Here is a 16,230-nt window from a genome sequence, read left to right on the forward strand (position 1 = left end):
TTCACAAGAGTTTTCATTTTCGTTCATTTTCTCGGCCTCCAAACACTTCTCTCTCTCTCTCTCTCTCTCTCTCTCTCTCTCTCTCTCTCTCTCTCTCTCTCTCTCTCTCTCTCTCTCTCTCTCTCTCTCATAGAGAATAATGAGGCACAACAAACACAACACAGAGACCACCGAGTCTCGCTTCTTAGGAACCATATCTGCCTCCTCCATTCGAAACCTCCTTCCCAGATCTCTCTCCAAACACTCCAAATCCAACATAGAGAACACTTCACCCTTCGATCCCAACATCCCGACCGTCCATTCCCTTTCTGCCATCGCCAAACCTCCATCGTCCAAACCACAGTTACAGTCTCTCAATTCTCATTTCCTTTTTATCACTAAACATATCTCACTAATTAATAAATAATAATCAAATAATCAAACCTGAAAGACTGAGCAATTTTGAAATTGTAGGATGAGATTATCATATCGGACGGTCTGTGTGAAGTATCGGCGCCACTAGATCCTCCAGCTTCAAAGCTTCAAAATGGTCATTTTCACTTTAATGGCATTTTGGTAATTTTGATAATTGGGTGAGTTGGGGTTTACCCATAATAATTGGGTTGGGTTGGATTTGGGTTAGAAGCAATTAGTTAAATGGGTTTTAATGGGAAAATGGGTTTAATATACCCAACCCAATTATGCCCACCCCAAACTCACCCAAACCCACCCATTTGACACCCCTAATTAATATGTTGTGGTCATATTAATTATTGGGCATTGGTAAAATATTTTTTTTATTGGATTGATGATCAATTAATATAAACTCCTAATGTTGGATAAAACCATAGGTAGACTCACCCAGAGTCATCTTGAAGCGAAGCCAAGAGAGGAACTAGACTCTGTTGCATGCTAAATGTGAGTGTGCGCATATATAGATATTCTCAAGGTGTCAAAGGTACATAAATAAAAAAGTTATTTTTCTTATAATAAATTGTGCTCTAGTCACAAAAATGTTTTTGTTGAACCTTAAACATGTTGTATTAGAACAGATTATGTTAGGACTAGAGCCGCAAAAATCAATATTCTTGAAAGATGGGAATTTAGACTTTAGAGTACATAAAAATTTTGAACCTTTAAAAAAAAAAAAAAAAAAATTGTACCTCCAGTCATCATCCGGCAATCAAACCATGGAACTTTTGTTTCTCATTGATGAAGATTTTGTTCCTCTTTTGATAGCAAAAAGTTTTAACCTTTGATAAATCCTTTAAAAATTCTCCATATATGGTTGATATTAAAAACTTATGAAGCATGTACACAGATACAACACAGCACGAGACACAACAAAGTGATATGTAATTCTTGAAAAATTAGGGGCTCGTTTACTACCGTTGTTTAAACAACAGTTTTCAATATTTAAACAAAATTATACATATTTTTACACACTTTTTCACCTACACATATTTCCAAAAAATACAAATAACATGTCCTTGATAAGTCTGACACAAACACGTGTTGAACACAAACGTATTTTAAAGTGACTGATTTTTGTTGAAAACTGTTAAGACCGAAGGTAGAATTTGTTTAAACCATGACTAAAATAGATTGCTTCGTCCCCATACCTCGTGAGCATTAAAAGAAAACTGATTTTATATGGAAGACTTGAGTCAGCTTGTAAGAATTAAAGAAAAGGCTAAAAAAAAAAAAAAAATTTAAAGAAAGGGTACCTATTTTTTGTACCTGGGACCCATGTGTGAAGCATATTTACACAAAGTTAAAAAATCAAAACATGCAATAAAAAATCAATTTGAATAAAAGGTGAACTCGCATGAAGTGCAAGTCAAGTAGTACTCAACCAATCTTGCACCAAACCCGACTTGTCGTTTCAACGGGTGCACCCACCTTTAATGGGTCCAAAAAACTCTAATTATTTGCATATTTTTACTTCAGGATTGGGCAAGTTATCAGGTTCGAGCAAATTATTGGGTCCATGTTTAATTTTCCACATAGAGTAAAAAAAAAGGGAGGTACTTGACCTAGGAAACGTGTAGGCTTGTAATCACCACTTCTTTTGGAATAGGGTCAAATAAATGATGTTGGATTTTTGTGTACCGCAAAGAAAATATATTTGAAAAGAATCAAAAGGAAAGCCTTCAAATTTTCCCTCTTTTCTCCCAAAGTACCTACAATCAATCTTTTATTACAAGGACCAAAAAAAAAAAAAAAAAAAAACTCATCTTTTTTTTATGAACCACTGAAGCTTTTATTCAAGAAACACAAACCAGAAACTACTACAAAGGACCAAAATGAGCTTGCTCCACTAAGATAACATTCAAAACAACACTTGGAGCAGAGCATTCCACAAAACAACCAGAAAAATTATACTTAAAACACCAAGAGGCTGATACATGGGCTGCCTTGTTACCTTCTCTAGGACTCCATCTGAAACCAAGGAACTGAATCTGCGAAGCCCAATTAAGAGTATCAGCAGATATGACTGAAATTCTCCAATGCACTTCATCGGAAGGAGATAGGAGAGCTTCTATACATGTTTTGGCATCGCTTTCTATAACAAACCTCGCAAGACCATGACCAGCAGCCACTCGACTCGCCCATTTAATGGCCTCCGCCTCTGCTTGGAGAGGGAAGTTGGTTTCTACTCGTTTTGACAAAGCAAAAACCAAATCCCCTCTCCAATTCCTGGAAACTAAGGCAATGAAGGAATGGTTTGACCCCTCTGCTACATCACAATTTATCTTAATGGATCCTTGTTTTGGCCTCACCAAATTAACATGACTCTCCTGGGATTTACTGAGGACACAGAAGAGAAAGCAAAACGAAGTTCTTGAAATTTATTGCTGACCACTTGTAGAGACTTGACCGAGCAAAATTCTTTTCCCTCGTGAATAAGTTGGTTTCTAGCAAACCAAAGCTGCTCCATAACCGGAGCCCCAAATAAAATGAGCTCTTCCTTGACAATGGAATCCTGAATATTAGCTGGTGGGGATAAGAGGAAGCTTATAAACTGGGCTGAGCTGGTGAAGTGCATCCCATCTGGTCTAAAACCTCAAGGACTTCCAGCCCAAAGTCGTATTTTAAAACTAAGAAGTCGCGGCCTCAACAATTTGAGAGCTTGCGCTTTATATAGTAGAGTCGCAAATAAATAACTATTTTAACTTTTGGTTTGCTTTAAGGTGATTGCTTCAACACAATACTACTTTAATTGTCCTGGGCATCCAGCGAGCCAGCAGACTGAAGAGGAATATTCACGAAATTTTTAGATCTATGAGATACAAAGCTAAAAAGAAAAAAAATATATGTGCAAAAGAAAACAATCACACAAGACAATATTTATGTAGTTCGGTAAATTTGCCTACGTCCATGAAATTGCAGGAATTTCATTATTCTCAGAGAAAAATACAAAATGTAACAGTACAATTTTCTCTCTCAAAAACAACCTCAAACCTTAATCTCCAAAATCAACAATTTTTCTATCTTGTACACAATATTCAAAATGGGCTATACAACGGGCCAAAAATTGGACTAAGCCTTAGAAAATCTCTCATTAAAAATCGTAACAATATTATTTCAGGTCGGGTTATAATCCGGATCAAACACAACTAACTTCTACAAAGCCCAACGCAGACATAGGCCACATTTTGGACCAAGTGATGCAACTAAAGACAAGGACGGAAGTCACAGAACTCCTAATACTTTTTATTATTTAAGAAAAAAATACTAACAAAAATATGATAGAAATGACAATTAAAGTAACTTCCTTATCTCAGCGTTACCATAGTATTATTTTACTCACTAAGTTGTGAATCAAAACTGTTATCGCTATCCTATAGCCACTAAAGCTAGTTGTGAATCCAACAAACATTTATCTAGTGCCCATTTTTAATGTAGTCATTTCTGTTGTTTGCTTTTACAATGCTTGTGATTTAAAAGATAATAATAATAATAATAATAAATGGTTTTTGATTAACTCTATTATGTGTTTTTGACTTCTTTAAAAAAAAAAATTGTGTTATTATACAAGTACAACAGAAATAGGATAAGGAAATTATTTATCATATCTGCATTTTCCTCGTTCAAAACTTCAAATAGTTTCTTGAGGTATGAAGGGATAAATAATCCTCCTTTTTTTAATTATTATTATTTTTAAAGGAGTTGGCTCTTGCATTTGTTCAACATCTAATCATAAGCCAGAAAAATTACAAGTTCAATGCCATATATCATTCTAATTTTAACGCTTTGACCTATTGTTAATTTTGTTCTTCTATATCAAAAAAAAAAAAAAAAAAAAAAAAAAAAAACCAACCAACCAACCAACCTTTGTTCTTCAGAGAACAGCGGGCCTTTTCAAGCTATGCATTATGGGCTTCAAGAGGTTGAGTGGACACGCCTACTCTCATCCATAGGCTTGTCTTTTGAATAATCTTATGAAGACTTTTTTTTTTTTTTTAAGCATAATGTAGGTTTTTCACCATAATACAATATAAAGATGAAAACACAACATGGCCATTAAAAAGTATTATTTGCAGATATACTTTTTATACACCCATTTAATGTCTGTATTCCATGTATGTAATCAGTATTACATCTAGTAATTTTAATTTTAAAATCGACTAAATATGAATGAGAGACATATACAAAAGTAGGGGTGGCAAAATTGGACATGATTCGTGAACCCGACACGAGATGACACGAAATTAGCAGGTTATGGGTTGAGTCTTAATGGGTTCATGTCATATTCAGATTGATACGACTAACCCGTTTAATAAACAGGTTGGGTTAGTGTTCAACATATGGAACCTGTTTGACCCGTTTAATTAAATGACATTTTACCAATATACTCTTCAAACCCTAAATATATAAACTTATTAGTTGTTTGTGGTTTATTTTCTTTGACATATTGTGATTGATTATTTGTAATATTGAGATATTTTTTAATTTTGAATGATTATTTATGATACAGTTACTCATTAGTTTTGAATTTTATATTAAAAATATTTATTTTCTTTTTTTCATAATTTTTTTTCATTTTGATAAAATCTAATAAACGAGTCAACATGACTGACCTGTTTAATAAATGGGTTGTGTTAGAGTTGAGGAATTTTGACCCGTTTAATAAACATGTCAGGTTAGTGTTGACCCATATAGTCGGATACTCATAAGTTGACACGACATGAACCCAACACACAAACACAAATTGCCACCCTTATACAGAAGATGTATATAAGAATTGTGAGAATAATATTTTCCAAGATAACATCCTAAAAATTTGGACTAATAGATGCATTGAAGACATTTTTAAAGTTAATGGCATCCTTTTCAAAAAGAAAACAAAGGGAAGAGAAAGATGCATATCTTTCACATCCGTAAATTTATAAATTCTTGGTGATCAATATTTGATGTTGTAGTTATAGTCTAATGTGATTTGTATAATAAATGGTTTGGAGATTTTCAATTTTCAGTTCAATAACACGCTTTTTAGACTCAAAAAACTGAACCAAACGAGCACTAAAGTAGATACAAAACTCTGAGATTAAATTCTTTTGTCATAAAAGTCATCGAATGCCATTTAGCAATATACAATTTGAATCAAAGATTAATGCGAGTTTACATATCCCTTCAATCAGTTAGCCATTCATGAGAGAGAGAGAGAGAGTATATTCAATGGGGCAGATTAGATTGGACCAAGTCTATCAACTTTTCCACAAAAAAGAGCCTGGGCTAGCAATAATAGATGCAAGATCCATGGACTTGGGCTAGCATCAGAGCATATGTGGCCTGCACAACCCACGTATACATTTGCCTCCCAAATGTAACACAATTTATAGTGGGCCTTTCAAATTACAGATCCACCATGACCATAAAATAAGATAAAACTGTCCAAAAATTAAAATGCAATTTACACCCTCAATTTTTTTTAGGCGTAAATGCACTTTTAGTCCCTACATTTTGACGTTTTTTCATTTTAGTCCCTACATTTTAATTTTTCCACTTTTAGTCCCTGATTCAAATTTACGCGTTCTATTTTGGTCCTTTCCGTTAAGCCACCAACGGAAATTGCTTAGGTGGCAAACTGATACTAACGTGGTCAATTAAAAAATTAAAAAAAAAATTTAATTAGCATTTCGAAAATGCCATGTCAGCTTTTTAATATAACAAAATTTATTAATGAATTTTAACAAAATTAAAAAACAAAAAACAAAATTAAAAATAATAAAACCCTTCAATTCATATCTAATTCATTTTGAACAAGAACACAATCACAAATTTAAACAACACAAACCCAGAACCAAACACAAAAAACACAAACACAAATTTAAACATTAACACAAGATCATAAACACAAACACAAACAACACAATAACAAACATAAACCAATTAAAAAGAGTAATTAAAATTTTTTCTTTTTTTTCTTTTCATTATTTTCGGAAGAACAAAGTAACATGTTCTTCGTGTTCTTCGGGGTTGCCCAGAAAATTCAAATAATCAAAATCCCTTTCCTCCACCGAATCCTCCAACAAATCAAACCCACAAACCCAGAAAAATAATAAAATCCACATGAAAAAAACAAACCCAGATAAAATTGATAAATTAAACATGAACACATTATATATTTGAACAAGAACACAAACCCAGCAAATTTAAAACCAAAAAAATTAAATTCAAACCCAGTAAAATGAAATCTGAGCCTCCAAATCTCACATCCCAGCAAACCCAAGCAACCACCAACAAATTGGCAAAACCCAACCCACCACCACTCCACTGACCACCCACACCACCAACAGATCTGAACAAAACCACCCAGCGACAACTTTCTCATCAATACATCGATACCTGGGCTTCAAAGTTGTGCAAACCACGTTAGAGCCGAACCCACTAGTCACTAGATTCAATCAATCAATCAGTAAATCTCACCTCTATCTCCTCTATCATCCTTCGCCCCCCCTCTCTCTCTCTCTCTGAAACCAAAGCCCGAAGAGCAACGAAGACCAAGATTGTCCATCGATTTGTATGTGGGACATGTTTGTTAATCTGGATTTGCTGTGTGGGTTTGAATCAGTGGTTTTGGGTTTAAATCGGCCAGCTGCTTTAAGTTTCAGTGGTTGCTGGGTTGGTTTCTTTAAGTTTCAGTGGTTGTTATTGGGGGTTTGTTTGAGTTTCGGTTGCTGGGGTTTTGTTCGCGGTGGTGGTGGATGATTTTGTTCGAGGAGTTTTGGGTGCTGCTCAACTTTAATTTTGGGTTTAGTTTTGGAATTGAATCAGAGGTTGAATACATTCACCACTGCTGCCTTACAAGTTGCCGATCTCACCGCCGTCGACCTTACATGCCGCCAACTCGCCACTGGTCTCGCTCCTCACCGATATGAGTTTCTGGGTTGTGGGTTGATTTCGTGGGTTTATGGTGTGGTTCTTTGGTTGATTTTGGATTGTGGGTTGTGATGGTGTTGATGGTGAGTTTTAGGTGGTGATCTTGTTTTATGGGTCTTAGGAGTTTATGTTTTTTTTTTTGTTAAAATTCATTAATAAATTTTGTTATATTAAAAAGCTGACATGGCATTTTTTAAATGTTAATTAAATTTTTTTATTATTTTTTAATTGACCACGTTAGTATCAGTTTGCCACCTAAGCAATTTCCGTTGGTGCTTAACGGAAAGGACCAAAATAGAACGCGTAAATTTGAATCAGGGACTAAAAGTGGAAAAATTAAAATGTAGGGACTAAAATGGAAAAACGTCAAAATGTAGGGACTAAAAGTGCATTTACGCCTTTTTTTTAAAGAAGTAGATTTTACACCATAAGATGATGGAAAACAATATCAATATACACCTTCGTTATGGACCATCACATTTTAGTTATTAATCTGTCTAAAAATAATGTTTATATTTTTTTTTTTTTACTATACTCAATTTGAAACATCTTTTTTAGATTTAAGATTCAATCCTCACATAAATCAAAAATCAGTTGATGTCTTAATCTGACAATAAAGAGCATTATAATAAACGAACGTCATATATTGAAACTCTCTTTAAAAAAGTGAGTTAGTTATAATAAATATTAATGGAAATAGCACATTGATATTTTTGTATTATTTGAGGATGTAAATGGTAAGCTTTCACAGTCAATGGACCAATTTAAATGCAAACAGACACTTTTTTTTTTTTCTTTTTTTTTTCTTTTTTTTGAGAATCAAAAGCAATCAGACACTGATTAAACAATGTAACCAAAAAAAAAAAATGTATGAAGAACATAATATCTTGCTCTAAGCTTTTGACACAAGGCCCACAGCTTTAGTAGGGTTTAGGTTTAGGGTCTAGTAAATTGTAAGTTTTTTAGTAGAACATGAAAAAAATAGTAATGATAAAAAAGGACACATAAATTTTAAGTTTTTTGATAGGGGTCCCCTTTTACGCTTTTTCTTTCTGAGTAAAAAATAAGAAAATAAAAAGAATATAATGTCTTGCTCTGAGTTTGTGACCCACTGCCCACATAGATTCGATGCTAAACTTCTCAAAATCCATCGAGATTGCAAACCTAAGCCCAATCCATTTCAATGGCTCCACCATCCTCCTGAAATTTTAACCTACTGTATGGCTCTATCCACAGAAAGACAAACCTGAAAACCGTGAAAATGCAAACACATGTGGGTATTTTTCACTTTTAGCCCTTTTCCTATTTTCATTCTTGACCAACAAAACAACTCACATGAACGTCTAGTTTTGTGTTTTTTTGCTGAATGTAAGTACAGAATATAAAAACATTTTTAATACCCAAAGATACTCTTTTTACAATATTGATGCAAATTTTTGTTGTTTAAAGGTCACCATAACTTGTGGTTTTGAACTTTGAAGGTGCTTATTAATTAACCGCCCGACAAAAATTGATTATGGGCCTCAAAAAAAAAAAATTCTGACATGTCATGTGGCATAGTGGAACTGACAAAACATGAAATTATAGCATATATATTGTTTGGCTTGAGAGAAAGAGCCACTGCTCTTAGTACAATCATTCAAGAATGTGAAAAATAAGAAAAACCAGTCGTGTAAGTAATCCAAAACGATTCTATGGAATATATAGACTTCTAAAACTACATGACAGAAACTGCCTGATCCAAGGCCATTTCAAGGACAATCACTCGTGGAGTCGTGGGACACTAAAAATAGGGTAAAAAACACATAGGGTCCATAATATTTGTCTCGAGCCCCAACAATTTCCAATTCATTAGTAAGGTTGCTATGTGCTAACTAGCCTAGTAAAGTTAGTTTAGTAGCCAGATGGGGCTTTGCTAAGTGATTGAATAGATTTAATATTTGGATTCATATTTGTTTATCTCAGGCCTCAAGGCACTCTTGATTCTCTTGAATGAATATTTATGTACTTTAGCATGCATTTGGATTAGCTTTGTACTGAAAATTTATTTGCTTATTTCTTGAAATTTGACAAAAATATGGTTGTGTATATATATTTTTTTTAATTGGGTTTGAAAAAATTATACATAAACAAATTTAAAAATAAGCTAATTAAAAAAAATAAAAATAAAAATAAAAAATAAAAAAGAAGAAGAAAGAAATAAACCCATGTAGTTGACTAGCTGCGCATCTCAATTAGTCTTTAAAATAAACAAGCTAGAAAGTAAGATTAAAGCAGCACTTTCTGCTCTTTTTCTTGGAAGATTTATAAACAAGTGAGCCTCTATCTTTTCTTTTTTTGAGCAAACTAGTGAGTCTCTTTATCTAGCTGAGTTGAGGTATTTTTTTGGTTTCATACTAATGTACAGGATTTGGGTCCAGTCCCCAGTGTAGAGAAATATCCAATGTGGTCCCTCATCAGTCACCACATAGTGTTTGTTTCAATTCCAAGTTAGCTCTAGGCCAAGCCAAATTGCCCATGTATACCGGCAGTGTATGGTGTAGGTATGACTCATCTCTCTTTTTATGGTTAGGTGAGAGACAACACAGAGCCTAATGCCTTATATAAGGTAATGAAATCAATTTTAGTCCCACCAAACCATAGATACCACTTAGTGAACCAAAAAACAGAAACATATATGAACTTCTAAGTGGAGCCATTAAAAGTGTGGGAAAGAGACTAGCAGTCTTAGCCTCCCATAATTCGACAATGAAGATCTTGATTTTTCATTGATGTGTTTCTTTTAGTTTTTTAATGGAAGATCACCATGAGAAAGTGATGGACCATCTGTTTTTTCTTCCCCCCTTTTAATTATGGGGGTTGGAGAAAACTTAGACTATCACCCTCTAAATAGTTAGACTATCACCCTCTAAATAGTTAGGCAAGTGCAACAACATTGGACCCACCTAGGGCCTATTTGCATTGTTTTGACTTGATGACTTTTAGCTACTTAAAAGCTTTTTTCAACTCTAAAATCCATGACCTCTAAAGTATCACATATTAAAAGCTTTTGAACTCTAAAATGCAATCAATACAACTGAAGAAAATGATAAGCTACTGAAGAGCAGAAAACATGCTCAGCTTTTCTCTAATAAAACGCATAAAAGGTAATAAGACAAAAAGATTGAGTCAAAATAATGAAAAAGGAAGGTTTTCAGAAGACAAGGTATGATGCATATTAACAGTGTTTTGCAGAAGAATTTATGGAGATAAGAAGAGATATGTGTACATGAATCGAGAAGTAAAGAAGGCCCAGTACAACAACTGCCAGGCTCAGGGGTTCCTTGGAGTAGCATTAAAGGCTTTCTGACTTGATCTTCATTTCACATTACCAACACCACTCAAAATAAAGGAGAAAAAGAATAAAACAAAAAGGAGAGGCAAATTTATAAGCAGAAAGTTTCATTGGATGCCTTTGATGATTTCTGTTGCAAGAACATGGGTTATGATTCTGAGATTCTCCGCATGATCTTCATCATCATATTCATGCTTCTATCATTACAATACACCCACATTTTTGTTGCTGGTTCTGTGTTAAATGCAGCAGGAGACTTAAATGCTCATGGCTTGCTGTACCTCAGAGAGGACAACGGTGATAGGATTGAAAACAACATCCAGAAAGTTTCAGGAGAAGATGAGAATGAAGAAAAGGGTGCTTTAATAGTGGAAAAGTTTAGAGCTTTACTTGGACTGAAGAGCTTCCACATAAGAAGTCCATCACATAGAGGTTCTGAACACTTGTCCCCATCACCCTCTCCATCACCATCCATTGAACCTGAAGAAGCTCCAGCTCCAGCTCCAGCTCCTGTTCATGTTCCAATGCTGCATATCCATGCCCATCCTCATCCTCCATCACACAGGTCAAGTTCAATCCCACCACACCACAAGAAACAGGATGGAGATACAGGCAGAATAAGAACAATTCTTATTGCAACCATTGTGTCTGCAGGAGCTGCTTTCTTAGTTTGTGCTCTTGGACTCATCTGGGTCTGCAGGAAACGCAGAAAAGATAGAAAGAAGCCCTCAAGAATTGTGTCAGTCTACAGCAAAAAAGGAGGCACCAGAAGTAAATTAAAGAATGTGAGTACTCAAAATTCAGCAAGCAAGGTGAGCCAAAATACTGGCCTTGATCTCTTTTACCTTAATTCATTAGGTACTGATTTAGAGCAACAGGCTTGTTATCTCAAGCAAACTTGTGAAACTGTAAACACATCATCAAATCATAGCACCCCAAAATTTACATTGCTTGAGAGGGAAGAATCAAAGAAAGAACTTTTAAGGATAGAATCCGATAATGTCAGTAGTTCTTCCACAAGGGAAATTACATCTGTTCATGAGGATAATGAGTCAATCAAATATGAATCAGATGGTGGTAACTCCTCATCTGGTGATAAAATTATTCCCATGGATTGTCATTCCTCTGATGATGAATCCTTCCATTCTTTTGGAGAATCACTTCCTTCAAATGTCAGGCATTCCAATGCTTCAGCTGGTTGTCTTAGTGAGACATCAGAAATTTTCTCTAAAGAAGAGTCACATATTAAGCCTTCCTTGGCCAACTCTACAGATTTACCAATGCCTCTAGCTACCCCAGATCTTGACTCAATTCGAGAATCAACTTCACCAACACAAAATTCACAATCTCCAAGCAATAATAAACAGGAAAAACAAACATTTGATTGTTCTTTAGAGTGTCAGAAAAGTTTAAAGTCCCCACCACCACCACCTCCTCCACCTCCACCCCCTCCTCCCCCATGTGTGACATTTTTTCCTTCTTCAACTAGAATTGCATCTAAAGCTTCATGTTCTTTCACATTGCCAAATATATCATCTCCAAGAAATTCAGCTTCTTCATCAGGATCAAACTTAACTCCACAAAGAGACTTGCCATCTTCTCCTCAAACCCCTCCAAAACAACCACAAACTCCACCTTGCATTCCACCACCACCTTGTCCACCTCCTTTTCTGAAAGGAAAGAATATCTCTGCCAAAGGCCCACCTCCTCCACCATCTCTACTGCCTCAATTTACTCCACTGGGCAAAGATGGAGCTCCATTACCAAAATTGAAGCCACTCCACTGGGACAAGGTTAGAGCTGCCCCTGATCGTTCTATGGTGTGGGATAAGCTGCGGTCAAGTTCATTTGAGTAAGTTGGTTTATTTTATTTGTTTACAATTTACTTCATCTTTCTGTATCGCATTGAACATATTATGGATAATGAAACAGGTTTGACGAGGAAATGATTGAATCACTTTTTGGATACAATCTACAAAATTCAATGAAGAGTGATGAAGCAAAGAGCAAGACTCCTTCTCCAAGCAAGCATGTCCTTGATCCAAAGAGACTACAGAACATAACTATATTGTCAAAAGCCTTGAATATGTCTGCTGAGGAAGCATGTGAAGCACTAATACAAGGTAAAACTTCTAAGCTCTAAACAATAAGTAATTGTGATCAAGTACTACTTTTCAGAATGCAGTGGTCAGGAGCATGGAGTAACAATAAATGTGAACTAAAAACACACTAATTTTATAAATGCCTAAATTAATTTGCTAGGTGAATTCTAGCACTTGGACTTTTAAGTTTGAATGTCATTTTGTAAGATTGTTGATCAAGAAATTTTGGCATTGCACTACAGTTATTTTTTTCTATTTGTTGCATGACTAATGGGAATTTTTGAAGAATGATGGCTCTTGTAGTCCTGTAGTTCCAGCAAATGGATTATTAATTGCAGATTACTAAAAATTTTCTCAAAACTAAGTTCTGGGGAGAGAGAATCAATCTCCAACATACAATTTATGGTGTTTAAACAATTTAAAGTGCAGATATACACATGCCATCACCTGATTAAAAAATTTTTACCAATGGTGGAAAGCAGGGAATGGCTTGTCTTTGCAACAACTGGAGGCATTAGTGAAGATGGTACCTAACAAGGAAGAAGAGGCTAAGCTCTGTAGCTATAAAGGAGACATTAATGAACTGGGGTCTGCTGAGAAGGTTCTCAAACTAATTCTTAGGATACCATTCGCCTTTCTACGAGTTGAAGCCATGCTCTACAGAGAAACTTTTGAAGATGAGGTGGTTCACTTGAGGAACTCTTTTTCAATGCTGGAGGTAATCATCAAATCACAACCACATCACTTTTCATCAAAACCAATGATTTCAATACAATGATCACTCTTAATCTTATTTATATTTGTTACTAGGAGGCGTGCAAAGAACTTAGATCAAGCAGGCTTTTCTTAAAGCTACTTGAAGCCGTGCTCAAAACAGGCAACCGTATGAATGTTGGAACAATCAGAGGAGGTGCTAGAGCATTTAAGCTTGATGCCCTCCTTAAACTTGCTGATGTGAAAGGAACTGATGGCAAAACTACCTTACTACACTTTGTCGTTCAAGAAATTATCCGGTCAGAGGGAATTAGAGTTTCAGATAGCATTATGGGGAGGATCAGCCAGAAAAATAAAAGTAAAACTGCTGAAGAGAAGGAAGAAGATTACAGAAGAATGGGCCTAGATCTTGTTTCTGGTCTAAGTACTGAACTCTACAATGTGAAAAAGACAGCTGCAATTGACTTGGATGTTATTGCAACCTCTGTATCAAACCTATCAGATGGAATGGCTAAACTGCAACATCTAGTACATAAAGACTTGTGTAGGGATGAACAAAATGCGAACTTTGTCAACTCAATGAGATCCTTCCTAAATTATGCAGAGAAAAATCTGAAAGAGTTGCAGGGTGATGAAAATATGGTCCTTACACATGTCAAAGAAATTACTGAGTACTTTCATGGAGACGTGAGCAAAGACGAAGCCAACCCACTTCGAATATTTGTCATTGTGAGAGACTTTCTGGGGATGTTAGACCATGTTTGCAAAGAGCTTAGAAGCTCTAAAACCCCACGTAGTCCCAATCCTCTGGCACCATTCCGGTAGGCTAAATTACTTGGTGTGTTCAAGAGATCGATACAGCCCATTACCAATCAGGTTGTAACATTTTTTTTAATATTTTTTATTTTTTTATGTAGAGCTTTGAAATATGTAGATTGAATTGTTTGCAATGGTTGATTTTAAGGGACTGTTGGGTTGAATTGAGTAGAGTAGACTGAAATGTTATTTGAGGAAATGCAATGACAATTAATAGTATATTGAAACACCTAAATGCAGATCCAAATTAGAATTCACATGTTACTGCTAGGAAAGACAAAACCAGACAGTAACAGTCATTAATTTCTGCCCTGAACAAATTTATTTTGTACTTATATTAGGGGCAGTGGCTTGTCAAGCAAATACCTGTTTAAGAGAATGTCTGAGATGATTCAATCGAACAATCTTTGTTTATGTTACTGCACAATGCTTGTTTTTATTAGGTAGTTTTTTGGCTTTTTGCCCTTTAAGCACTGTTAGTCTAATACACCATATTTTCACAACAACCTTTCTTATCAAAATTAGCACCTTATCTACTACAGAATTTTCTCCATGCAATGATTATAAACTTCGACAAGCCAGTTTCCAACCTTTTAGGTTTCACTTTTCATTATGTAAAAAATCAAGAGATTGAACTCTGTAACAAGAACATATGTAATTACTAAATTCATTAAAAAAATATTTTTTTTGACTTTGCCATGAATGCCATCCAAAAATTCTTTACTATATAAATTTCTCCTTTTCACATGCTAATAACTCGTTAAAAATAAAAAATAAAGAAAATTCAAAATTTTATAAAATAGCCCAATAAGGACCAATGTAGTCAAAAATTGTAAACTCAAAACCCTATCAACTCAATGACATTAACTATTCTCCACAATCTAGGGTTCAAATCACCCTTCCCCAATTTGCAACAATTTATACTAAAAAGAAGTCAATATATTGCAATGAATTACTATAGGGTCAAATTAGACAAATTTGTACTTCCAATCTGATCAAATTGTATGTTCTATACATATTCATACCAAGAAAACAGGGGGAAAAAAAAACAAATCTTTTATACAACAAGAAACCAAGAAATCGTTTCTTGTGCATCAAGCCAAGCCAACCTTAGGTGACCCTTTTGGCACGGTTTCTTCTACTCATGTCCTCCTCGGGTGCACATCTTTTCTTCCCATTAACTTGAACGTCTTGCCTCTCAACCTTATTAGTCTCTTGTTGTTTTCTCGGCAAAACCAACAGACCAGCACCAACATCATACGCTTTTCGACTCGACTCGTCGCTGAGAGCCTCCCATGCGGAGGTAATGATTCGAAGAGCACCATGTGCAGCCGGGGAACAAATCATATCAGGGTGCACCAACTTGACCAACTTGCAGTACTTGGATGTAATAGTGTCTACGCTGAGAGATGGGTCAGGTTTTAGGCCAAGAATTCGATAGAGATCACTGTGTCCCAACTTGTTCTTCTTAGTCTCAGCCACATAGTAAGCTCTGTAAACGGCGTAGTGCTTGTCCACGTTGTAAAAGTAAGGGTCGACTTTGTTTGCCGCAGTCGCTAGTTCATACGCCTCCTTGTGGTTTCCTTTGAGCCACTTCTCTTTGGCCATGTCTAACAACATATCAGTCATTGTTTGGTCTCAAGAGTTATTCAGGCAAAGAACAACAACAACAAACTTAGGAAAGAGAAAACAAAGATGGTTTGGTTTCAGAGTTTGATTCAGGCAAAGAACAACAACGTAGGAAAGAGAAAACAAAGAAGAAAAAGAGAGTTTTGCGGTAACTCTTAGTCTGTGAATATGGGATTGATGTTTGGAAAGATTAATTTATGTAATGCATATGTAGGTCGGTTAATTATGTGTTTCCGAGGCTTACTCGGTTAACTATTTTTTTTAAAAAAA

General features: G+C 35.2%; 1 protein-coding gene across 1 annotated transcript; it reads left to right on the plus strand.

The window, feature by feature from the left end:
• Positions 1–10,422: 10,422 nt before the first annotated feature.
• On the plus strand, positions 10,423–14,595 carry LOC126716969 (formin-like protein 11). Its single transcript, XM_050418043.1, has 4 exons — positions 10,423–12,551; positions 12,632–12,822; positions 13,284–13,519; positions 13,612–14,595. The coding sequence occupies exons 1-4, from the start codon at positions 10,843–10,845 to the stop codon at positions 14,338–14,340; spliced, it is 2,865 nt and encodes a 954-aa protein (XP_050274000.1). The 5' UTR covers positions 10,423–10,842; the 3' UTR covers positions 14,341–14,595.
• The last annotated feature ends 1,635 nt before the right edge of the window (positions 14,596–16,230 follow it).

The sequence above is a fragment of the Quercus robur genome, chromosome 3, assembly GCF_932294415.1.
Source record: "Quercus robur chromosome 3, dhQueRobu3.1, whole genome shotgun sequence".
Classification (NCBI taxonomy): domain Eukaryota; kingdom Viridiplantae; phylum Streptophyta; class Magnoliopsida; order Fagales; family Fagaceae; genus Quercus; species Quercus robur.

Excerpts from the sequence above, each read along its gene's own strand:
- LOC126716969 (XM_050418043.1), top strand. The coding sequence starts at position 10,843 with ATGGGTTATGATTCTGAGATTCTCCGCATGATCTTCATCATCATATTC. Across the intron at positions 12,823-13,283 it reads ATGTGAAGCACTAATACAAG|GGAATGGCTTGTCTTTGCAA; the intron begins GTAAAACTTCTA and ends GGTGGAAAGCAG. Across the intron at positions 13,520-13,611 it reads ACTCTTTTTCAATGCTGGAG|GAGGCGTGCAAAGAACTTAG; the intron begins GTAATCATCAAA and ends ATTTGTTACTAG.